The 26,473-nt window shown below is 40.8% G+C and overlaps 1 protein-coding gene across 1 annotated transcript; it reads left to right on the top strand.

Annotated features, from left to right (window-relative positions):
- MEP1B (meprin A subunit beta) lies at window positions 1-25,757 on the top strand. The gene is made up of 16 exons (XM_044243210.1): window positions 1-226; window positions 3,116-3,198; window positions 4,942-4,960; window positions 5,824-5,874; window positions 5,960-6,003; window positions 7,717-7,795; window positions 11,595-11,712; window positions 12,435-12,613; window positions 13,206-13,424; window positions 14,253-14,405; window positions 15,706-15,921; window positions 18,571-19,014; window positions 20,475-20,654; window positions 21,814-22,021; window positions 22,624-22,828; window positions 25,709-25,757. Exons 2-16 carry the CDS (start codon window positions 3,136-3,138, stop codon window positions 25,721-25,723), a joined length of 2,193 nt encoding a protein of 730 aa, XP_044099145.1. The 5' UTR covers window positions 1-226; window positions 3,116-3,135; the 3' UTR covers window positions 25,724-25,757.
- The last annotated feature ends 716 nt before the right edge of the window (window positions 25,758-26,473 follow it).

Genomic DNA, 26,473 nt, shown 5'->3' with positions numbered 1-26,473 from the left:
AGTCAGCAGACGTTGAATAAAGCAGATTTCCTTTATTTATGTGGGTGGGCCTCATCTAATAAGTTTCAGGCCTTAAGAGACAAAAGACCAAGGTTTCCAGAAGAAGACACAATTCTGCCAGCAGACTGCCTTTGGACTCAAGCTGCAACACCACCTTTGCTCTGGGTCTCCAGCCCGCCAGCCCACCCTGCAGATAGATCTCGGACTTGCCAGCTTTCAAAATTATGTAAGCCAATTCCTTAAATGAATTTCTCTATCTATAAACAGATGCTATTTGTTCTGCTTCTCTGGAGAACTCTGGCTAATGCAGTAACATACCACAGTTTGGAAAAATGGGGTAAGAGATGGTAGTTGGGGAGGGACTTAGAAGGATGTGATTTATTCTGTTCAATCGCAGGGGGTACAGATGTCTTATGAGCTCTTTTGCTCTTTAAATAGTTGGACCCCTAATGAATTTGTGTTCTTCCAGCTGCCTGGGGACTCCTTTGGTCATCACACTCATTCTCTTTCTTTTTCCTTGATCCATTTAGTTTTATTTAAATTCAAGTATATGCACCTCCCTAATAGGTTATAGATGTGTTGATAAGACTTCGTAAAGGGGGGCACCTGGGTGGCTCAGTGGGTTAAGCCGCTGCCTTCGGCTCAGGTCATGATCTCAGGGTCCTGGGATCGAGTCCCGCATCGGGCTCTCTGCTCGGCAGGGAGCCTGCTTCCCTCTCTCTCTCTGCCTGCCTCTCAGTCTACTTGTGATTTCTCTCTGTCAAATAAATAAATAATATCTTAAAAAAAAAAAGACTTCGTAAAGGGCCTCGTAAAGGTTTCCTTGGGGAACACGTGAAATAACTTACAAAAATCTTCTGTTATTTCTGGATAAAGAACTAGTGAAGGAAATGAACATTATAAGAGAAGAGATAGGAAGTCTTTTGGATCTTGTCTTTTAGCCTCTGTACTTTTCCTGTCAGAAAGCTTTTTACGTTCAGGATCTGCTACCCTCAGGTCTAGAACTTTCTTGTATTCCATGGGGATTTTGAGAATCGATTTCCTGAGAGAAATGTACTTTCCTGATGGTTCCAGAGCAATCCATGAGGCCAGAATCTCAAGCACCGTTCATGATACTCCCTGGGAGAAATGAAGACCTGAAGAGGACCAACAACCAGAGGCAGACAGTTTCCTGGGATACTAGTGAGGGGAGCTGGAGGTATGTTAGACCAACCACATGTAGATTCTGCATTAAAGAGCTTTATTGAAAATTCCAGAAAGAATGAAATGTAAAAGACATCCATTAATTGTAGTCAAAACACATTTCTGGAGTTGGATTTCAGCCACACCCCTGTCCATGAGAGTCCTCGTGAGGCTGTCCATATGCTGTACTAGGGAGAGTTCAAGACAGACTACAGCAGTCCTGGGGACGATTGCTTCCTACCTCCCTACTTTAAATTCCCTAACTTCAAATGTGAGCTATCTACTCCAACATAGAGCTTGCGGTCAGATGTCTCCGTGACACACAGCTCACAAAAGCAGATGTGTATAATAAATCTCCTTATTTTTCTGTACTATAATTATTAGTTTGAATCCCCATCCATATAAATGGGAGAAATTTAGTTGCAGTCCACTAAGGATTCCTATCTTTTAACCTTGGGTTTGTGCCTAAGCTAAGTAGGCCAAGGCCGCCATCCGGTCCTGATGGCACCTGTCCTCACAGACTTCCTCTGAAACATCCATCAGTCTTTCCAGTGCCTGGTTGTCCTTCTATGCAGCCCACTACGGAGACATTCTTATTCTTATCCACATGGCCTTTTAAACCTGGTGGCTTCTCTGATGCTTCCATGCTACTCTTGTCTCAAAGGAGTTATTCTCTTCCTAAGAAGGCATGCTTTCCTTTGTGGAGTTCTTGCTTTCCTTGTAGAGTTCTTTGTTCTTGTCTCCTGGTAGCTCTAGCCAGGAACATTTGATTTGGATTCCAGAGAACTCTCTGCAGGATCCCAGGGAGCGAGTGAGGAATTGATCCTACCTACCATTTTAAACTTTCCCTTTGAACACTTGTTCTACCCCCGGAGGGTGGAATGACTTGCTTGAATTCACAAAGAGCATCCTTTCAAGTCCTTGGTCTATACCGCACATCTCTCCATACCCTTTCTATTAGTGCAGAGTGGGGTGAAGACCAGTCCTGGGTGGGGAAGGCAATGCTGAGGGAAAAACTGGTGACCCAAAACCATAATACTGCATCGCCCTTAAGTTGAGAGGGGAATCATGGGAACATGGAGAGTAAGTTGTCTTTAAAGAGAAGTTATCCAAAGAAAAGAAGGAAAGAGAGAAAGAATCGAGGGATAGGTTGGGAACATTCGTTTATCAGGAAACAGGTGACCGCCATTCCTAGCCTTTTACCCTACCCCTTGAATTTGCTTGTTGGGAATTTTCAGGAGTGAGGCATGCCGTTTTGCTTCTTTGTAGCTAATTATCAAATATTAAATATCAAATATGTTGGATTTCTAGCACATAAGTGGATTTTGTAACTCAATGAATTTTTGATTAAATGAATGAATGATAAAGAGCCATGGTCACGACTGGGTATATGGAAGTAGCACAGGGTTCGATGAACAGGAGGAGCTTCACAAACGTTACTGTTTGAGGGGCAACTGCGTGGCTCAGGTTGTGATCTGAGTCCTGGGATCGAGCCTGCTTCTCCCTCTCCATCTGCCCTTGCCCCCCACCCCTCCCTGCTTGCTTGCGTCTGTTTCTCGCTCTCAAATAAATAAATGAAATCTTTTTAAAAAGTGTTACTATTTGAAAGATGGAGATTAAAAATTAATTTGATATTTTCTTTTGCCTGAGTGGCCGTTAATAATCCTGGGGGCAAGTCTGTATATATTAGAGAACTTACTTCAATATCAGGTGTCCGCCAGGTACTTGGATACTGAATGTTGACCTGAAAAAAAAAAAAGGCCAACCAATTCCTCTCAGGCTGTATTCAGGATACTGGACTTTAACACTTTGATTGTAGGTACTCCTACCACGGTGAGCTGACCTGCAAGATGGATCATTGAGATCAAAGGCTAGAAGTTATGATGTTTGCCTTTTAAAAAGTAACTGATATTCTGACTTTCCCAGTTTGCAGCTTGGACTGGAGGTGATAACATGGATTCATGGTACCTGCCTTGCTTTCTGTTCTCTGCTGTTCTGCTCATGGTTCCTGGCTTGGTAAGGAAATGATGTTTGGAAAGCGATTAGAAAAATTGGGGGCCAATGGCCTGCTTGTTCATTTCTTGTTTTTTAAGAATTTCAAAACCGTAATGAAATGAGTGTTTCTCTGGGGCCAGCAGGAGAAAGGAGGGTCATAGGGAGTGAGAAGCCCCCCCAGAGAGAAAGAGTCAGAAATATTGACATAAAGTTACACATTTCTTTCAGTTTCATTTTTACGTAACAAATTTTCTTTTGATAATGTGGAAAATGCGAAATGTGACACCCATTCTGTTTTTACTGCTGAGTGAAATGCATATTGCTGTTATGGTGATGTGAGACTCGAACGGAGTGAATGACGAATGTCACCTGCAAAGCAAACACTTGGTTTCGTAGCGTGGGGTTTCTCATCTGTTTCTTTGTCAGTTTCAACCCATCTTGCTACAGTGACAGGTAGTTGTAAGGACCAACTCAGGGTTTTAAATGAAGTTTCAAATGCCTAGGGGAACAGCTTTAGTTGTGATTTACAAATAAGTGATTATATTGAGTTGATACTCTGTAAATGGCATCTACAGCATCGAGAACAAGAGATACCATTTAAGACACATTAAAATTTCACTTATGCACACTTTTCGAGTAGGTGTATTGGTGTTTCTCTGTGAGTGTGCCTATGTGTGACTAACATGTGAGACAAATAAGGCCCTTCTTAATATCAAAAAGAAGGGTAAACTAACCAATTAGTTCATTCCCACTGCTTGCGAAACAGTCCATAGGATTCTGCTGTTAGAATATGTAAGCCATATTAACCTGTTTTATAGAGAGTCTGAGTTTCGGGAGGGTGAACTGACTTGCTCTGAGTTGGCAGAACCCAGAATATAACCCAAACCTACTTCCTGCCAGTGCCATGAACTTTTTCACTAGATTCCACTAAGACATTTTTCAGGTTTACATAAGTTCTTCTACTAAGCATGTATTCTGGGTTTTCATGTGGTCACTTGTAGAATTTATTTTCAGAAGTTTTTTTTTAAGTTGTTTTTTTTTTTTAATTGCAAAGTATAGCCACTGATTTTTTTCCTTAAACATTTTGGTATTTTCTTTGAAAGCAGAGTCTTGGGAAAAATGTGAAAGTAAAACATGATTAATGAAGTCTTCCATAAGATTTCTTTAGAAGGTATTGTTATAAATTACAATAATATTTCAATGATGGACTCTGAAAAACAATCTGAGGGGTTTGAAGTGGCGGGGGGTGGGAGGTTGGGGTACTAGGCGGTGGGTATTATAGAGGGCACGGATAACATGGAGCACTGGGTGTGGTGCAAAAATAATGAATACTGTTATGCTAAAAATAAATAAAAAATAAATTTAAAAAAAGAGTACAAAAAATATTTCAATGATGGGGATAAATTATTAAGTTTTTCAAACATTGCTCCATGAAACCTCTAGAGGATCATGTTTAAGGTGAAAGCTTATCTGAGGGACAGAATCTTATGTTCTGTCTTCTTTTTAATCTGTGAAGTGGGTTTCTTGTCTCTTTCACCTTCAAATTAATATCACAGGCAGTTTCATTTTTTAATATGAAATAAGAAGACCCTTTCCTCAAAAAGTTATTTTAGACTCCACATTAACTATCTTGGATATAAGCCAGAAAGAAATCCATAATATTAATGAAAAAAACCTCCACAAATTGCTAGATATAAATTGGAAGAAGGTAATTTATGTCATGGGTGTCATAATAATGCCTTTTTTTATGTGTTTGTTTCTCAGCCAACTCAAGACAACTTTGGTGAGTCTATTTTGAGTTTTCGCTCTAAGTCGTAAAAGAAAGTTATACGGATAATAGAACAACAGAACAGAAAACTCAAGACACATTTAATGAGAAGCACAATGCATAATTGCATATGCATAATTTTATAATTGCTTTGAACTTTAATCAAACACTGCCTTCTTTTGATTTATTGAGAAATGTTTTATTGTTCCTGTTCCAAGATTCCACATACTCAGCAGAAAATAAATGGTGATATAGGAAAGTGCAAACACAGTGACTGACACGAGGCATACCATCAATGCTTGCTATTATTACTTTTGCTATTTTGTATAAACTCAGATAGACCTGATGGCCATCCTCTTTTACTGTACACTTAGAGATTTGGCTTTATTATCCACCTCTTTGTAATTTAAAAGAGTAATTCAAATTTAAATTAGGAATTCTGCTTGAGAGTTCCAAGGTTTATTACTAGCAAGGGATATATTGGGCAGATTGGACTGGTTTGACTTAATTTAAACATTTGCTTCCTATTTAATCTAAACATCTAGTCTAGTCTTTAAAAGTAAGTTTAATATTATATAGAGTGACCAATTTCTTACTCCTGGAGATATGGAATTCAAGGGACATGGATAGGACAAGAGCACATATGCAAAAGCCCTATAGCCCCAAGCCTTGCTCATGGAAGGTTCTCAGTTAATCAATCAATCAATCAATGTATAGTGAATCAGAACCCGTTCTCAGTAAATCAATCAGTCAATGTACATTGAATCAGAACCTAGTAAATTCTGAGGGAAAAGAACCTTACTTTTAATTTGGTAATTGATGAAGATTGTTTTTTTTCATAAGCATAATATTCAATGTGGGTTTTTTTGTTCCTTTAGTTAAAGATGTAGATGGTGGACTCGATCAAGATATATTTGATATCAATGAAGGTTTGTAGATTTTTTTTTTACATTTTTATGAAGTGGAGAGTTTGAATCCAGTTTGCTAACATGAATTTTTAATCTTCCCTCTTAGATTTGGGACTGGATCTTTTTGAGGGAGACATTAGACTTGATGGGGTAAGTTGAAACATAGCAAGGAAGAATCTTCTGTTAATTACTGCAAACCAAAATACAGAGTATCTGAGAATGATTAGACAGCATGGACTTTGTTAAGCCCAGCCATCCCTAAGGGCGCATCGTCATGGTGACAGATGTATTCAATGAAAACGTTATCTTCTGAGGGACTCCCATAACGGTGCCTTCATCAGCCATTTCTCAGATTTCTTCTTTTTTTATTTTTTTTTTTTCATTTCTCAGATTTCTGTGTTGTCAATGCCACCATCCCTCACCATGTGCGCCTTGGTCTTATTGATCTGATGGGCTTTCATTATTGGAACAATATGATGTTTTCATTTTTAAATAGAACCTCACTGATTTAATCTAGCTGAAACAAAGCTAACCTGAGTTTGTAAAGGTCATCAGTGAATAAGGTTTTTACCATAAAAGATAGATTTTGTGATTTCTATCTTGACAGCTAACGACAGTGTTGCCAGGTAAACATATCTATGCATGAAGAGTGCATGGCACACAGATGAACATAGGTACCTTACAGACAGTTTAAATCAAACCCCCACGGGAAACTTCAACTGAAGAAGCAGAGCTGTAGTATCCAATGGTTGGTCCTGGGCTCTTCTATCTGCACTCCTTCTTGATCTCACCTTGTGCCAGAGCTTGACATATCATCTTTATGCTGATGACCCCAGTGTGTGGCTCTCATCCATTCCTTCCACTGCACTCCAGACTGGTCTATCCAGCTGCCAATTTGTCAATTCCAATTTGCCAGTTCCATTTCCGTGCCTATGAGGTGCCTCAAATGTAAGGTGTCCTAATGTGAACTCAGATTTTTCATGCAAATTGCTCCTTCCAGATTTTCCCTTTTAGCAAAGACATCAACCTACTCCCCCAAATAAGTAAAAACTCCAGGAGTCCTTTGCTTCTGCCCTTTCTCTCACCCCAGCATTTGATACATTAGCAAGTTTTGTCATTTCTGTCTGCCACACATGCTCTGAATCACCCATTTTCCTCCTAATTTGTCTATTTCAAATATTGCTCCCCTATAACCTTGTCCACCCTGTCCCTGTCCCCAGCTCCCATGCCCCGCCCACAACAAAGTGATCTTTTAAACAGGCAGTAACACCATTTCACTTCCTGCCTTGAACCTCTTCAGTAGGGTGGCTCAGTCAGTTAAGCATCTGCCTTTGGCTTAGGTCATGATCCCAGGGTCCTGGGATCGTGTCCCACATCGAGCTCCCTGCTCAGCGGGGAGACTGCTTCTCCCTCTCCCTCTGCTCCCCTGCTCCTGCTTTCTCTCTTTATCTCAAATAAATAGATAAAATCTTAAAAACACACACACACACGCACACAACAAAACTCTTCAACAGCTTCCTACTGCATTTGGAATAATATCCAAATTTACCCACAGCCTTCAAGACCCGTGTAATTTAACTCCTGCCTCTCTGTCCTTCCATCTCTTCCCCTTCTCTCTTATCTCATCTCTTTCTTTCCTCATTCATGAGGCTGCTGTCCTCAAAACAGATTAGAATAAAACAAGTGTTATTCCCACCTCAGAATCAGAGCAACCATTCACTACTATGAAATTATTTTGTTTTCTTACATTTTAAACTTATTTTCTTACATTCTAAATTTCATTTATTTATAGATTAACTATTTGTTGTTTCCTAAGTTTTTGCCTGATTCAATGAATTAACCCTTCACATTTATTTTTGACAGGCACAAGATAGAAATTCCATCATTGGAGAAGAATACAGATGGCCTCATACTATTCCATATGTTCTAGAAGATAGCTTGGGTTAGTATATACCTTGGAGTATGTGTAACTGATATATGTTCCTGACAGAATATAGTCACAGTATTTTTCTCTCTCCCTTCCTCCCTTTCTCCTTTCCTTCTTTCTTTCTTTCTTCCTTTCTTTCTTTCTCTCTTCCTTTCTTTCAGATTTTATCCATTCATTTGAGAGAGAGAGAGAGAGAGAGAGAGCACAGCACAAGCAGGGAGATTGGCAGACTGAAGGAAGAGAGTTGTGGGGCTTGATCCCAGGACTCTGGGATCATGACCTGAGCTGAAGGCAGATGCCCAAATGACTGAGCCACCCAGAAGCCCTATAATCACAGTATTTTTAAGGGTAGGCTCATATGGTCTTGAAGTGTTTGTTTGTTGCTTTATGGGGCCATGAACATTTTCTTATAAAAATTTACACAAAATGAACAATGAAAAGAACCTAAATGATTTTGTCTGAAATAGTTGCTGAATTCTGACCAAGAAAGGGATTAATGTAACCAACATTTATGGAGAGCATACTCTGTATTGGGTTCTGGGGACATAAAGATCAGGGAGCTAGACTTTATTTGAAAACAGTGGTTTCTCATATGTTCATATTTTACATGAGTTAAAAACATCAAACAAACATACAAAACTTTAGGACTTGGCATTGTTTTACCACCATTTTATTTTGCCAAGTCAGGAACTACTTGAACCCATTATCTTCAATAGTTCTACGGCTACTAGAACCCATTATCTTTATCATCTTTTCATAAAATAAAGAGTATTTCAATACTAAAAAGTAGAAGAATCCAATCCAAAATGAAAGAAAACTTTTCTATAGAAGAAATTTAATTATAATGGAGAACTCTAAACATGGTCCTCATTTTATTTATGGTGCCAGTTACCAGAATCGCTTTGGGAACTGCTTTTTTGGAAAACTTTCCCTAAAGTTCATACATTTCAGCAGAGATTCAGATATGCCATGAGTTAATTATAATAAAATGGAATAAACATTTTGCTTAGTGATATGTTTAAAAGCTAGGGAGCACTTTGGAGGGGCATTGAACTCAACCTAGATATAAAGGCATATACATCAGGAAGCAGTTGACACTGTGCAACTGAGTTGCAATGAAAATTATGCAAGTTGTATGTAATACATTGGTGCTTGGGAGGGGGTAAAGTGGTACTGAAATCAAATTTGCATTTTGTCCATCAACCAACATTTCCTACTTTGCATGAAGTGCTACTTATCTACCTGCCAAGTCAACACTTGGAGCATCTGTCCAGATGAGGTGCTTCTTTGCAATTTGCAGAAAGCGATCATTCAAGCTGGTGGCAGGGGAAGGGTGCTCTAGGCAGGTGGGTCACCATGCAAAGGCATGAGGAAAGGAGAAGACCCTTAACTGGAATGTAGATTGGAATTGGGGAGTGTTTCCCTTGTTAAAGAACTTGGTGCGCCTAATGATGGTGATGTGGAGCCTCCAACAGTTTTAACCTGGATGTGAGGTTGTGATCATGCTAGTTTCCATGTAGAAGATGTAGCATAAGTGGGGCAAAAAGAAAGTAAGGAGACCAATGAGGATACTATAGAAGAAACTCAGGGAAAGAATGAAAGTTTCTGAACCAAGACTCTCAGTGAGGATAGACAAGAATGGACAAGTCTAAGGAGATTAGGACGCAATTGTTAGATTTGGTGACTGATTGCAAGAGGTCAAGAAGAAGGTGGGTCTAGATAAAGAGTTCCTGGTGCCCAGGATTCAGTTTTAGGCGGTTGGGGGATGGTGCCTTTATGAAGATGGGAAATATGTCTTGAAGAGGGTGGAATAGAGAAGTGTGGTGAAAATTAGCATTCGGCATGTAGGGTTTGAGATATATCAGGGCCACTGTGGTGGGGAGATCATATAAATCGGTGTATGGCCTGGTCATTAAAGATAGAGAGCATCTGAGTGTTATTAGGTTGTGGGAGATGGTTGAAGCCATGGGCATGGATGAGCACCTTGCACAATGCCCTGCATATAACAGGTGCTTCTTAGATAACTGGATCTTACTGAATGGCCCAATAAGGTGGTATTGAGGGGAAAGATGGCCAAGATTAGAATTCAGCTCAGGAGGACAACTTTCTAGAATTGATATAGATGGAAGATCTAATAGAAGTTATTGAGAAGGTAGGACTGGCCAGAAACATAGACGAAAAACCAAGAGTAGATAGAAAAAGCCAAGAAAAGATTAAAAAATAAAAATTAAAAAATAAATTGATGAGCAAATAAAAATCAAACATGTTAAGTAAAAAAATTCAGTCCAAATCTTAACCATCCAAACTGTGTTCATTTTTACATAGGTATAGCTATAGTGTTTTAAATTTTTAAAGTTGTTTTGTTTTATTATTTATTTGTTTGTTTTAAAGTAAGCTCTACACCCAGTGTGGGGCTGAACACAATCCCAAGATGAAGAGTTGCATGCTCTACCAACTGAGCCAGCCGGTGTGTCTGTTTAAATTTTTTGATCTGCTTTTTTTTTTTTACTTAATATTATAGCATCATTTTGCATTAGTTTTATAATGTAATTAATCTTCAAATTTTTATAGGTCATTTTTTTATTCTATGATTTTGATTATTTTTTACTTAGGAAGTCCTTTACCTCTGTTTAATATTGTGGCCTTGAACTTTCTCTCTGTGCTCCAAGTGAGAAGAGTATGTCCTCATATTTCTGAAATTTAGACCAACTCCAAATGACTCCCAGGAAATCACTAAGCAAGGCCCCTTTTACAGGTAGCAAGAGAAAATACCTATGAAGGGTTAGTAAATAGGTATGAAGGGTTCACTGGGTGTGATTTCTGGCTTTCCATAAATATATTAACCATATTGAATTATCAACATATAAAATTCTGCTCTAGTTTTTTTGCTTACACTCAGGTATTACCTGCTGCTAGATGCAGCTCCCATGAAAGGGCTAACCCTTGAGCTTCTTTTCCTGAATATCTTTGTTGTTTTCATGCCTCTGACTTTTTTGAGTTCTGTATCTATCCAACCAGTTAGTATCCCTCTTCATTCTGAAACAATGGTTCTTTTTTCCCTTTAAATATTTTATTTATTTGACAGAGAGAGAGAGAGAAGCAGAGGGAGAGGGAGAAGCAGGGTCCCTGCTAAGGGGCCTGATGTGGGGCTTGATCCTGGGACCCTGAGATCATGACCTGAGCCACCCAGCACCCCCAAAGAAATAGTTCTTAACCCTCATTTGGGCTCTGAACACACCTGAGAAGCTCATGAACAGTCACCCCACCACTCACTGATGTAGATATAGACTGATACAGATGGTAGTTGATATAGATGATATAGATACAGAACAGACATAGATGAGATGATATAAATACAGATACAGATACTTCACATACAATTTCAGCATTTTCATGGACTCTCCCATCTCAAGATCCTCAAATTAAAAGCTCTTCAGTGGGGCTTTAAATACATACTATAGTTTTCTCTGATGAAACCTGTGACAGTGAGTGTTCATTTTGGCTGCCTGTGATCCAAAGTATCTATTCTTTGAGATAAGGAAATGTCTTTTTTGTTGTTCTGAAATGTACACTCTAAAGGTTCCAGAGAAATAAAAATGGGGCAAAATCAGGGAGCTGAAGAATAATAAAATACTTGCATATGATACATACTTAATTTGTGTAGAATACAAAATTTGGTAAAATAAAACACTACACATTCATATATCATGAATCTCATGGTATATAATATATTGCACACCCTGTTTCCATGGTGAATCATTCAATGGTGAATAATTTTAATATGTGTATTTTTTTGTTGGTTTTCTTCCATCAGAAATGAACGCAAAGGGAGTTATCCTTAATGCATTTGAACGCTATCGCCTAAAAACATGCATTGACTTCAAGCCCTGGGCTGGAGAAGCTAACTATATATCAGTGTTCAAGGGCAGCGGGTAAGGTGGAGAGTTTGTCTTCTAGGGGTCAAGTGAGAACGTTGCAGCTGTAACCCATCGCAGAAATTGCCCTAGGCCCTGATCTTGAGGTGGGTAGGGGGGCCTCCTTAGCTGTTTTCTGGAGAGTAAAAGACAGACTGCATTTAGTGTCTTTAGCTATAAAAATGATATTTTCATACATGCAACTATATTAGGACAAGGAGGCTGGGATTGCATCCCACAAGTCAGGGAACGTCAGCCGTCTGTAGCTTTTACCCTCCTTCTTTCCCTCTTCCAGTAAAACACGTGTGTGGATGCCTGTGTGTATGTGTGCACGCATGTGCATTTCAATTTATTTTAACCTAACTACCCTTCCTTCTTGAGTTAAATGGACAGTGTCTCTTGTCCGAAGCTCAGAAACTCCATGTGGTTGCTACCCCTATAAAACCTTATTAGCGGTCTTCCATATACCAAGGACACTATGAAAAAGTTAGAAATTTCCAGCTCAAGATCAGGACTAGTAGGTTGATTGGGGGATGACTTGCTCCTCTGTAATAGTGTCAGAGCCAGATCTCCGAATTTCATCTGGTCTGTAAGGTTTGCAGGATTAGGAGAGAAATGCAGTGCCCTGATATATGAGTGGAGGATCTAGGTGGGTAACTGAGTGCCCTGGGTACCGGGGATTCTGGCCTGAGACGTCATGAGAACACCCTTTCTCCCTGCCCTGTGAACTCTCCTGTAAGCTGCTGGTCTTCAGTGGGAAACAGGCACATGGGGAAGCAACAACTCTCCATCGGGGCCAACTGCGACAGAATCGCCACGGTCCAACATGAGTTCCTCCACGCGCTGGGATTCTGGCACGAGCAGTCTCGTTCTGACCGGGATGACTATGTCAGGATAATGTGGGACAGAATTCAGTCAGGTACATTTCTTTTGTTTTCTTACATTTTTTTTCCCGTTAAAAACTGAATTTCCAAGCATCTCCCGCCAACTGTTAACAATGGAAAAACTGATGTCTTGATGTTTGACTTCTGTAAGCTTTGGAGATCAGATCCACCTCACTATGTCCACGAAATGATCCCATTTCAAGTTGCAATCCATTGCCCATTAGTGGGATGCTAAGAAGCTAGGTATCTTCTCTACATGTACTTGCCTACTGTATTACTTGCACACATGTTCCAGTAACCAGGAAATTGCCGACTATGTCAGTTCCTTCTGATGTCTTCTGTCTGGGCTATCATACCCAGGTACCTCCCCACCACACCTCTCAAAGTCCTCTAACCTCCATCTCCATCTCCATCTCCATCGGGTGCCCCCATCCTCCCGTCAGCACCTGCCACTGACTCTGACTGTCTCCACCCCATCTTTGAGAATCTACCTTTCTATTAGCAGTTCTTCGAATCTTACGCTAAATGCTAACGTCCAACGTTGGGCAGTAACGGAAACTTAGAAGAAGGTAAGCTAACTGTTGTGGGTGTCAAGTAATTAAAGATCTTTTCAAATTTATCATTTAGGCAAAGAGCACAATTTTAACACCTACGATGACCAAGTGTCAGACTCCTTGAATGTTCCCTACGATTATACCTCGGTAATGCACTACAGCAAGACTGCTTTCCAAAATGGAACAGAGCCAACAATTGTCACAAGGATCTCAGACTTCATGGATGTGATCGGCCAACGAATGGATTTCAGTGACTCTGATCTCTTGAAGTTGGGTCAGCTTTATAACTGCAGTATGTGGCAGGTTCTTTGAAATGTCTTCCGTGTTTCTCTGCATGTAGGGAAGATGACGCGCTGCACCATTTTGCGGAGCATCGCTGGCTTTTCTGAAATGATGGTTTTTTTTTTTTTTTTTTAAAGATTTTATTTATTTATTTGACAGAGAGAGATCACAAGTAGGCAGAGAGGCCGGCAGAGAGAGAGATAGAAGAGGAAGCAGGCTCCCCGCTGAGCAGAGAGCCCGATGCGGGACTCCATCCCAGGACCCCGAGATCATGACCCAAGCTGAAGGCAGCAGCCCAACCCACTGAGCCACCCAGGCACCCCTGAAATGATGGTTTGATAGTTGTTTGATGGTTTATAGTTGAAGTTTGATATTTAAAAAAGAAAAAAAAACAAGTCACCTAAATCCCAAATTCACACCTTGGAAGCCTCATTTTTCTTCTCAGAAGTTCTGGTCTTCAGATCTAAACAGAAATTGGGTCCTATAGTAATGTGCCCCGTGTCGATTTTTTAATGAGCTGACGTCATACAGACGGGATCAAATAATCCGCGCTGCAGTTGAAATAATCTGAATAATTAGAGGAATGTAGACTGAGGTTCCCATACATTCGATAGTTAAAGAAAAATGTCTTGGGGCAGACAGTATTCAGATAAACAGCGTTGATCAGTTCCTTGGTTTTGGAGCTGTCAAGAGGTCTTCCACCCCCAGAATGAGTGAAGTCTCATCCTGGTATTTAATGCCATCTTGGCATTCCCAGGACTTCTGTGACAAACTCTGTTTTTATCACTTGGATTATCAAGTTGGAGGAGTGTCAATAATTGTCATTTTGCTTCTGTAGCCACTTCCCTGAGCTTTATGGACTCATGCAATTTTGAACTGGAAAATGTGTGTGGTATGATTCAAAGTTCGGACGATCAAGCTGACTGGCAGTGGGTGTCCCAGGTTCCCAGGGGGCCAGAGAGCGATCACTCCAGCATGGGCCAGTGCAAAGGTAACACGAGGGAGATACTTCGGGATTTCACATTTGGCGGGCCCAGCATTTCCTTTGCTATGAAGGACTGGGATTTTATCTCTGATTTCTACCAGAATTGTTAGCGATAGCCCATGCGGTTGCTACTAAAAAAGAGTCCAGTGCCTTTAAGGACATGGTTCATTTCTTTGCCTTTCCTCCTGACTTTTCTCTTCTTCCGGTGAGTCAGCGCTGGGCTCTGGGAGGCCTCTCTCTGTCTGTGCCCACAGCAGAAAGGGACTGTACCTCCTGGAAGGGCTTTATCTCCAGCATAGCCTGGTTGTTTTCTCAAAGCTCACAAGATACAAGAGACTTCCTGGTGAACCGCACAGGGCTGTGAATTAATCAGTTTCAGAATTTCAGCTGGTTGTGATTACACGCTCCTATTATAAAAATCCTGAAAATGAAGAGACAAAGTATAATATGATTTTATTGAGATGAGTATACTTTTCCATCATAATTTTGTTTTAAATGAAACAGTCATTTATTTGGCTACAAGTATTTCATTTTTATTTATTTGCTCATTCCTGGCAACAAAGATGTAAGACTAGACTTTAGGACTCAGGGTCATTGCATGAGAGCTCAGCTTGTCTAGGCAGTGGTTGGGGTCCCTAACAGTAATGAGTGATTTTCCTTTTTTTAGAGGGGTTGGGGGGGCTGTAGGGCAGATGTTAAGGGTACAGACTTACAATGAATAGTAGGAAAGCCCTGGAGATCTAACGCACCATGCAGGGAAGATAGACAGCAATACTATATTCTAATCACTAAACTTATTGAGAGATTAGAACTTAATTATTCCAACCACAAAAAAAGAAATGACAATTATGTGACATGTTGAGTTTATTGCTACAGCGACAATCATATTACAGTATATAAATGTATCGAATTAGCATGTTGTACATGTTAGATTTACACAATGCTCTGTGTCAAATACATGTCAATAAAAATGCCCTTTTGTTATAAGTGCAAATTTGGATAGTGGATAGTGGTCCTCCATAGGCCAGAAGGAAGGAGGAAGGAGAGGAGGGAGGGAGAAGATGAGAGAGAGAGACAGAGAGAGACAAGACCAAGAGGGTGCTGCCTTTTTCTGATTTTGAAAGCTATAGGAAGGAAAACATGGACTAAGTTATCTTTTATCACTGCCGACTCATGGACCCGTATTTAAATGCCCAGCACAGTGCTCTGCACACAGTGGGTACTTAGTAGAACTTGTGAGCCTGCAAGACATGCGTGCCTGTATCTCGTATCTGCTTTGTCAATTCTGATTTTGTTTTCTGAACAGGTTCTGGTTTCTTCATGCATTTCAACAGTAGTTCTGTAAGCGTGGGGGCCACGGCCATGCTGGAAAGTCGAATACTCTACCCTAAAAGAGGATTTCAGTGCTTGCAGTTTTATTTATACAACAGCGGAAGTGAAAATGACCAGCTGAATATCTACACCAGGGAGTATTCTGCCGACCATGTGACTGGTACTTTGACGCTTGTGAAAGAAATAAAAGGTACAATGTCAACGTTCTTATTGTCTCGGTTCAGAGTGAGGTCATCTTAACTCTTTCAGTTTGTGGCCCTGAGGAAGTCAGTTCTTGGCAAGTAATAAAAATATGAGGGAGGGGCGCCTGGGTGGCATATGTCAGTTGAGGATCTGGCTCTTGGTTTTTGGCTCAGGTCATGGTTTCAAGGGTCATGGGATCAAGCCCCGCATTAGGCTCCACACGCAGTGGGGAGTCTGCTGAGATTCTCTCTCTAGCCCTCCCTCCACTCGCTCTCTCTCAAATAAATTTAAAAAATCCTTTAAAAAAATACAAGGAATGGAGTTCCCTCAAAAAGTTGAATATAGAGCTACCCTATGACCCCCCGATCTCATTACTAGGTATTTACCCTAAAGATAAAAATGTAAGTGATCCAAATGTTTATAGCTGCAATGTCCACAATAGCCGAACTATGGAAAGAACCTAGATGTTCATCAACAGATGAATGGATAAAGAAGATGTGGTGTATATTTATATAATGGAATACTATGCAGCCATCAAAAACCAAAATCTTTCCACTTGCAATGACATGGATGGAACTAGACGTATTATACTGAGGGAAATAAGCAGTCAGAGAAAGACAATTATCATATGCTTTCAGAGAAATCTGATATGAGGAATTTGAGAGGCAGGAAGGATGTTCATGGCGGGGAGGGAGGGGAAATGAAACAAGATGGGACTGGGGAGGGTCACAAACCGTTAGAGACTCTTAATCTCAGGAAACAAACAGAGGGTTGCTGGGGCGTGGGAGGGTAGGGATGGAGTGGCTGGGGGATGGATATTGAGAAGGGTATGTGCTATGATGAGTGCTGTGAATTATCTGAGACTGATGAGTCACAGACCTGTACCCTGAAATAAATAATGCATTATATGTTAATAAAAAATAAATAAACATAAGGAAAACTAGTTTAGGCAAAATGGGAAGTTACTGGTTCAACGTAAAGAGACAGTGGGATGGACGAAGGAGGAACTGGCCTCAGGCAGGGCTGGACCTATCCCTGAACATGGTCAGGGACCTCTCTTGTTATCTCAGATGAGTTTTGTCCACAGAACTGCGGCTTTGGATATTTCACTTCCCAGCTTACATGTTATCAAATGTGCCATCAAACTGGAAAAAGGACTCTTCCTCTAATTCTCACTTTAAAAAAAAAAATCCCAGTGTAGAATTATAATTGTAACGATTTGGGTTAAGTGCAACTTCTGGAGCAATTCCTGATTGGAGGGAGGGCAACACTCCATTCCAATTTTGTCTCCAAGAGGCGGGTCACACTGACCAGCTATGAAAGCAGGTGGTTAAGAAATTTCCCTGCTGCCTGTTACTGTCTGCTCCGCATATTGACCACTTGGTTTGAACGAATTGTGAAAACCTATTATAAAATTGATCTACATTATGTTATATGTCATACCATTTTCCTCCCATAAACAGTAGCACAAAAGGTACTTCAGAAGCTTCCTTAGGAGTCCAGATTTTATTTTATTTTATTTATTTATTTATTTATTTTTAAGATTTTATTAAGTTATTTGACAGACAGAGATCACAAGTAGGCACAGAAGCAGGCAGAGAGAGAGAGTGGGAAGCAGGCTCCCTGCAGAGCAGAGAGCCCGACGCAGGGCTCAAATCCCAGGACCCTGGGATCATGACCCGAGCTGAAAGCAGAGGCTTTAATCCACTGAGCCACCCAGGTGCCCCAGGAGTCCAGATTTTAAATGGAGAGTGCTGATCATAATGAAGCAGAAGCTTTCATGAAAGAGTTTTGTTCATTCTAGAGTCTACCCATGGATACTAGTATTTTCTTTTTGGATATTTCTAATTTATTCTCACATAATTGTGTTTCACATTAAGTGCCAATATATTTAAGTTTTAAGTCATTGTGCTAACTACTAGCTCGACATGAATTCCTGTTCTCTACCTGGGGGATTCTGAACTTTTTTTATTTTTTAATATATTGCTTCTTATTTGGGTATGTGATAGAAGAAAGTAAGACAAGATAGCATAGCCTGGGCTGCTAGCTAGGGGAGGGGATGATGGTGAAGGGGCAAGTGTAGGATGGGGAGAAAGATGATGGTATCAAGTATTAGATAACACATTTCTAACATTGAGTCTCTAGTAAATGGTCTAAGGAGTAAATGGTAAATGTGGGCCTTCTGAGGTTTGGTGGATTCCTGTTTAATACTACCAAAACATTGACTGAAAATTTTGCATGTGAAGGAAGTATTTCAATTCAACTATAAATGAGGGTTTGGCTGAGTCTCATAGGAATCCTGGGTATAAGCACAGATATAGGCTTTAGCTAACATGGAATGGAGGGGTAACTCATTTATAGGGCATGGAATATTCCTAAGTTAGATGTAGTTGTTTGGTCACCCGTTGCTGGGAAAGGGTGACCTCTCTGAGAAACAAATAGATAAGCATCCAGATATTCCAGAGAGCAGCTGGACAGCACAGAAATCCCTGGAAGGGAATGGGCCTGAGCTGGAGAGGAGAGCAGATCACACCCCACACTATAGGCGTCAAGAGCTCAAGGATGATCATTTGTCCTATGAAGGTTAAAAAGCCTAATGTTGATTTGCACCAGATTCTCAGTCCTTTGCTTTGAAATAATAATGTCTCTTTTGCAGAGATACCCCTCGGGAGCTGGCAACTTCACCATGTACCACTGAAAGTGACCAACAAATTCAGAGTGGTGTTTGGAGGAGTCAGAGGCGCTGGTGCATCATTGGGTGGCTTGTCTCTTGATGACATCAATCTTTCGGAAACACAGTGCCCTCATCATATCTGGCATATAAAGAATTTCACACAGTTTATTGGCAACTCAAGTGGAACTCTCTATAGCCCTCCATTTTATTCTTCTAAAGGTTATGCCTTTCAGATTTACTTGAATCTAAACCACTCAACTAATGCAGGAATATATTTTCACTTGATTTCTGGAGCCAATGATGATCAGTTACAATGGCCATGTCCTTGGCAACAAGCCACGATGACACTCTTGGATCAAAATCCTGACATTCGACAGCGTATGTCCAATCAGCGGAGTGTAACTACAGACCCATCTATGACCACCGGTTTGTGACTCATTTTCTTTATTGCTAATACATGATCACTGCTCTAGGAGGGACAGATGATTTGGGAATGAGAGACTGCATGCTCAGGTACGTAGGGAGTATTGAACCCCAAATTTTAGGAACAGAAGAAATTGAGGAGAAGGGCTTCAGCAATTGTGAGCAGAGTCCCCTAGGCAGGACACTGTCAGGAATGCGAGTTGAGAATGTCTCTGAAAATTAGAGACAATAGACTATACCTGAATTCCCAGTTGTTCAAGGAGTGTTGGTTTTAGAGTCTGGCATGCCTGGCTTCAAATTCAAGATTTGCTTCTCATTAGCTATGCAATACTGAGCAAATAGTCTTTTGAAGCCCTAGTGTCCTCAGCCATAACACTGAGGCAGTAATAATAACCACCCCCTTGCCACCAGGGCTGTCAAGCACAATTCCGCTCTTACAGAAGGGGATGGTTCCTGATGAGAAGGAAGACGTTGAGTAGGTGCTCTGGAGTGTTGGGAAGGTTCTGAGAAGAGATTATAACTTCTTATTAAAAAGTTCTGGAGGACTCGCCAATGGTGACATCATTCCCTATCTTCCCAGTCTCAAAAACGAACAGCTCCTCCCCCCAAAATGATCACATTTCTAATTTTAGCAATCCTTTGTCCTCTGGGAACCTAATAGAAAATGAAATTATGGCAAGGTGAATATTATTGCCAAATTTGAATTCTATATATGAAAAAAATGGACCTAAGTGATACAGGAAAAGAGAATCTGATAGAAAAAAAATATTCAAAAACAGGATTGTAGGGACTTGATGCCAGAATTTCTTCACTTTTTCCCCCCAAACATATTTCCCTGAATGACACTGAAAATGGCTCAAAGTTGGGTGGGTCATCACCTTTCCCCAGAAGCAGTGCTTCTGTCTTCTTTTCCTGAAGGGCTTTGCTCTGGTAGGTGAAGAATTCAGCTAATGACATGAACGTTTTATGTTAGTATTAAAAACTCTCTCAGGCACCTGGCTGGCTCAGTCGATAGAGCATGTGACTCTTGATCTTATGGTCGTAAGTTCGATCCCCATGTTGTAGAGATTACTTTAAAAAAAAAAAAGTCTCAGAAACATATTGATTTAACTTAGTTAAAAGGACTATGTATGACTCAAGGTCACAAAGGAATGATTTTAATGGGCAGGGGAGATTCTACACTGGCCAGTGAGTATGTATGTGATATCCTACCTAGGAAATGTTTGGTACGTCTCCACACAAATTCCAGAATGTGGTCTCCCCTGCCAGGCAATCTCATTTTCTTTAGGACAGTATAAATGAACAAGCTTCAGTGACTTGCCAGGGAATACATCACAGGTCAATAGCATCATTTAATTATTTTGAGCTCTATCCTAATTGTGTTTCACATTGCCTGTTCTTTCCTACCACCAAAAGCTATGATGAAGCTAAACACAATCCATTAATACAAATTGCTTTTTCAGATAATGGAAACTATTTTTGGGACAGGCCTTCCAAAGTGGGAGCAGTGGCTTTTTTCCCTAATGGAACTCAGTTTAGAAGAGGTCCAGGCTATGGAACCAGCGCCTTTATAACCCACAACAGGCTGAAAAGTAGAGATTTTATAAAAGGAGATGATGTTTATATCCTACTGACAGTGGAAGGTAGGTCAGTAAAAATAGTTGTATATAAGATATTTTTGTTGTTGTCGTGGCCATTGTTTACTGTGTTCTTCTGGGTTCCACTTTTAGGTATGGGGCAAATGGGCATTAGCGGGATTTTTTTTTTTGTATGAATCAATAACAATATGAAAATAACTTAAATGAAAACGGTGACCATTCCAGAATAAATAACTTAATTACCACCACATGGAGCCATGGAAAATTTACGCCAGAAATCTTTAGAAACAAGTGAAAGTATAGCTATCATACCATAAAATTACACTCTAGGGTTCTAGAATTAGGAAAATCAGACAAGCACATGAAATTAACTGGAAATGAATTGTCTTTATTGTGTTTTTTGAATACATATACATATATATACATATATATATGTATATGTAAGCACTCAAGCACACATGTATATTTTTATTTGTCCTATATAAGCACACACACATATATTTTGTCAGTAGTAGTATTAATCTATTGCCTTTTAAAATTTCTTACCCATGGCAGCTGATAAATACATTTTCCAGGAATACTGGTAGTTTCCATGTTTTATGTGGCACCATTATAACTCATTTACTATGAAAGACCCACTTCCTTCTCAGTAAATCAGCATCTTGTTTGTGATGAAAGGTGGTGCAATTAAAACTCATGAAATTTTTATGTCAATGTCAATTAGAGGAAATCTAGACGATACTTCTTGGAAAAAGTTATTCAAGAATAACTGTGTCGAGGGAAAGATCATCTTCTGTACCAGGGAAGAAGTCCCATGTTCATCAATTCAGTTCAACCTTGTTTGGCGGAGAAGCAGAAGATGCACTGCAAAGAAAAGAGCCCTGGTTGTTTGGAGCTCTATCCTAATTGTGACTTGTGTCAAATATCCCCCGGCCTGCTCCCTCCAGCAAGAGACCTGTGACCTTGGGCAAATCGGGTGGGTTCTTAGGGGTTGGGCTCCCAGTAGCTCAGGCAAGCCCAGGCCCAGGCAAGCGTGGAGTTCAGGTGACAGTCCCATGGGCTGGCCCAGCTTCCATTTGCATTTAGATTTTGACTTATTAATTAGTTTACTGCCTGTGAAATCTAAGCATCTATTTTGAAACTTAAAAACCAAATGCTAAAGTCAAACTGATTTCCATCCATACTCTCCTTCTGCCCTCCTTAGACATTTCCCACCTTAATTCTACACAAGTTCAGCCAAGCCCACCAAGCCCACCAAGCCCGCCAAACCAGTCAAGCCCGCCAAGCCCATCAAGCCCATCAAGCCCGCCAAGCCTGCCAAGCCCGACCTCTGTCATCAATGACCTTTGCATGAACTTCAAATGTGAGAATGATGGCATCTGCATTGTTCAGAATGGGAAAGCCGAATGCAGGTAAGGGGTCACTTGGACGGGAGAGAACAGTCATCTCCCCGTTCTCTTGTTAGAAATTTTATTCTTTCCGTATTGTAGTGTCAAACACTGATCTCCTACATGAATGGTCCGTTGGTTCTCATCTCAAAGCTGTTCATGGGATATTTATTTTTTACTCTCCATTTGGGACTTTGGGTAGCCAGAAGAATGGTAAAATTATTTATGAAGAAATAGTACATTATGTTGTAATTGCTTGAAAAAGTCCTCATGAGATATATGTCTTATGAAGTCCTCACAACAGTCTGGTGTGGTGAAGTGGGACTGTCCTTGTTTTCTAGATGGAGATCGTCCTCTGTCATTCTAGGATGAGCTTGGCCAAGGGGTACAGCGGGGATGTGGAGAGACTGACACATGAGAACTTAATTATCTCCATTATCTACATCACCTTCCTTTCCCACCTTAGGGCCACTGTTATGAGCAGTAATCCCATTTCTTTTCCACTGACCTTGCTTGGTCTCCTGGAGCTGGTCTAACCATTCCTATCTGGTTGAGTTCCCTAGATCAGTGACCTGAATGTTGACTGAAATATCAACTCATAACTCTGGTCACATTCCAATGTGCAGGTGTCTGTCAGGGGAAGACTGGTGGTACATGGGGAAAAGGTGTGAGAAGAGAGGCTCCACCCAGGACACCATTGTCATTGCTGCATCTTCCACTGCTGCTATGTTTGCCCTGATGCTGATAGTCACTCTTGTCACTGTCTATTGCATGAGGAAGAAATATCGAAGAAGGACAAGTTCAAATACAGCAGATTTATCTCTGGAAAATGTAAGTTGAGTCTCATATTTGGCAATTCAAATCCTATTGATGAAATCATATGAAGAAGAATTATGACTTTCTTATATGCTTAAAAAAGAACCTCTTTATTTTCTATGCTGGATAACAGCTTTGAAACCATGAGTTCCTATTACCTTCATGTAGGTCAACAGTTCTTTTTTTTTTTTTTTTTAAAGATTTTATTTGTTTATATATCTGACAGAGATCAGAAGTAGGCAGAGAGGCAGGCAGAAAGAGAGAGGGGGAAGCAAGCTCCCTGCCGAGCAGAGAGCCTGATGTGGAGCTTGATCCCAGAACCCTGAGATGGTGACCTGAGCCAAAGGCAGAGGCTTTAAGCACTGAAGCACACAGGCACCCAGGACAAGAGTTCTTAAATTGGAGTCCATGATGGCTTCTGGGAAGGAGTTCATATCCTCCAGGAATTATATCCAAAATTGTGCATGGTTGTATACTTTTTCTAGGATGAGCGTCTGTGACCCTTCTGAAGGGCAAAAGCTATTTTGCCTTTAACCCCAACCTTCCTGATAGAGGGGACAGGGGAACTATAAGAGTTTTTGCTCTAAAGGTCTTTTGGGGGTGGTTCAGCTCAGGATTGTAGGAAGGGGGTGTTGAGGCTTTTCCATTAACAAAGGTTCCAATCCATCCAGCTCATGTGCAGTAACTAACTCTAAGGCAAGATTTTCAAGTAGAGGGTTTAAAGTCTTGTCTCAGAAGGTCTCTAAAATGACAATAGATTCCTGAAACTACCTTGTTTGGGACTGGCTTCCCCAGAGAGAGTGCTCCTGGGAGCACAGAGTAACGGAATATGGGAAGATGGACAGGGCAGAGGGTGAGAGTACACGGAACGTGGGATGGCGATGCAGCTGAGACCTTGGCCCTGCTACAGAGCTGGGATACTCTCCGGAACTCAGACAAAGCCAATGTACTCCCAGCATCATAGCCATTGGATTGCGGTTGCCCCCTGGGAGGGAGTGGACAATTGGGTGAGGGAAGGCCCCTCATGGCAAGGGTATGTCTGGCAAGAAAGCCTTTATTTTGGATTTTATTTATTTATGTATCAGAGAGAGAGGGCGAGAGAGCAAGCACAGGCAGACAGAGTGGCAGGCAGAGGCAGAGGGAGAAGCAGGCTCCCTGCAGAGCAAGGAGCCCGATGCGGGACTCAATCCCAGGGTGCTGGGATCATGACCTGAGCCGAAGGCAGCTGCTCAACCAACTGAGCCACCCAGGCATCCCGAAAGCCTTTATTTTGAAGGGCAGGACTAAGCAGTGCACCCATAGCACCCACCACATATGCAGGAGTAGGGCACATAGACTCCTCATCTCACACACGGAAGAGCCCACGGAAAATGGTGTCAAATCTGAACATTGTTTAAAAGTGAAGCTGTAAAATTCTTCCAGGTCCATTTCATTCAAAATAGAGTCTCTGAAAACTACTCACAAAACTAAAGAAAAAAAAAATGTGCCCAATGAGAATATCTCGGAAACTAGAAATACTGCAATTAACTAAATCAAGTACATATTTTCTGAAGAAAAATGGCAATTCAAGACATACTATATTTTACAATTCTAATTTTTTGAAGTGGAAAAACTGGTATTGAAGCACTAAATTTGTTTGTGAAGTTAGTAAGAAGATGGACAATGATAGTGAGCAGAAAGCAAATCGTTTTATTTGCATGTACTGCCGTTGCATTTCTTCAACAACAGGAGGTATTTGCAGCTAATCACAAAGCACGGCTCAGTTATTTCTCAAGCTTATTAGAAAAGTACTTAAAATGTATATAGGTGTTTTGTTGTGTTTGTTTCAAACAAAGAAGTATTTCTGGTTTACTTTATGATTCAAAGTAAAAAGGACAGACCGGCCAATGATCTGGTAGGCCAACCTGATAAAAGTCATACCTGAAGCACGGTGCCCTGGGCCAAGAGGGGTGCACGTGAGGGTTGGTGTAGTGGTTAGGGAAGAGAGGACACATTAGTAAATACAGAACTGCCAGGTTATTCTTCTGGAAATTGGAAAATATACACGCTATTAAAAGGGCTGACTTATGAAGCCAATATTGGAAGGAGTTAAAGAAAATGATAAAGAGAAGAGAGAGAAAGAAGGAAGTTAAAGCAAGAAAGAGAAGAATTATTAGAGTATCAGTGACAAGGTAGAGCCTTTAAGTAACACAGCACACACACACACACACACACACACACACAGGGTAGGGCCTTTAAGTAACACAACACACACACACACACACACGTGCACGCGTGCACGCAAACACGGGAGCACACACACCTCTAACTGCCATATTCCCAAGAGCAAGAAATCAACTTACATTTCCTCCAGTCTAAACATTTCTACAGTTAATTCACGGGAAACAGAATCTCCAGATCTACTTTAGGTCTTAAATCAGAATGCCTGGGGCCCCTGGGTGACTCAGTGGGTTAAACCTCTGCCTTCAGCTCAGGTCATGATCCCAGGGTCCTGGAATCAAGCCCCGCATCGGGCTCTCTGCTCAGTGGGGAGTTTTTTTCCCTTCCTCTCTCTCCCTGCCTGCCTCTCTGCCTACTTGTCAAATAAATAAATAAAAATCTTAAAAAAATAAATAAATATAAGTAAATAAAAATCTTAAAAAAAAAATCAGAATGACTTTCTTTCTGAGGCTGCAGTGTGTGCTCGTTGTAATGGTGTAGCATCTGAATTAGGCCAGCCAGACAGGCCAGGGCATCTTCGTGGAGACCCGGCTGGGGCAGCCCCGCAGCAGGCAGGGATGCCAGAAGCCTGTTGATGGCACCTCATTTAAAAAAGAGACTGCTTCACTGTGATTCATCAAAATGACAGTCTTTAAATTTAGAAATTAAATCATCAATTGTTCTTTCCCCTTTTAGCAACATGCATTTTGAAGAGCAACTCAACAACATGGCCAGCAAATGAAATTAAAAAGGATTCTTCATCATGGATTTCACCTAGAATCTATTCCAGCTTCCTTGTTCTTCTATAAATGGATCTTCTCTGTAAAGAGCTGGGTATACTATAAATCATTTTTTGGTGAAAGTCTAATTGCTGAAATGTTTGTGTTTTTGCTTTTATTTTATTTATTTTTTGTGTGTGTGTGTTTCCTTTTATTTTTTTATTTTTTATTTTTTTTAAGATTTAATTAATTAATTAATTAATTAATTTGACAGAGATCACAAGTAGGCAGAGAGGCAGGCAGAGAGAGAGGAGGAAGCAGGCTCCTTGCTGAGCAGAGAGCCCCATGCGGGGCTCGATCTCAGGACCCTGAGATCATGACCTTAGCCGAAGTCAGAGGCTTTAACCCACTGAGCCACCCAGGTGCCCCAGTGTTTTTGCTTTTAAAAGAAGGGAAGCAATTCAGGCTCCTGGAGAAGTATAATATCATCTATAAAAAGTAGCACAATAATTAGGGATAGCTTTCCAAATTACTGATCCTTCCCTTGGGGGCCAAGGGCAATGGCCTCACAAGTGATCACCTAGGCACCCACTGGAAACACCCAGTGGAAATGATCTATATGCTGTCTCAGCATTTGCGTGTGGTCCCATGCCAGTTTAAGGAGGGGTAGTGGGACAGCTCCCTCTCTCTCTGGGAACATGTGCCCCTCTAGCCAAAGCTGGCTACTCTCTTGTTTTCATAC

Source organism: Neovison vison, chromosome 3 (assembly GCF_020171115.1).
Source record: "Neovison vison isolate M4711 chromosome 3, ASM_NN_V1, whole genome shotgun sequence".
Lineage (NCBI taxonomy): Eukaryota > Metazoa > Chordata > Mammalia > Carnivora > Mustelidae > Neogale > Neogale vison.
This window is presented reverse-complemented; position numbering and strand designations above follow the sequence as displayed.

Coding starts and splice junctions, on each gene's coding strand:
- MEP1B (XM_044243210.1), top strand. CDS start 3,136: ATGGATTCATGGTACCTGCCTTGCTTTCTGTTCTCTGCTGTTCTGCTC. Junction 5,875..5,959: donor TATATTTGATATCAATGAAG/GTTTGTAGATTT, acceptor CTTCCCTCTTAG/ATTTGGGACTGGATCTTTTT. Junction 15,922..18,570: donor GCTTGTGAAAGAAATAAAAG/GTACAATGTCAA, acceptor TCTCTTTTGCAG/AGATACCCCTCGGGAGCTGG.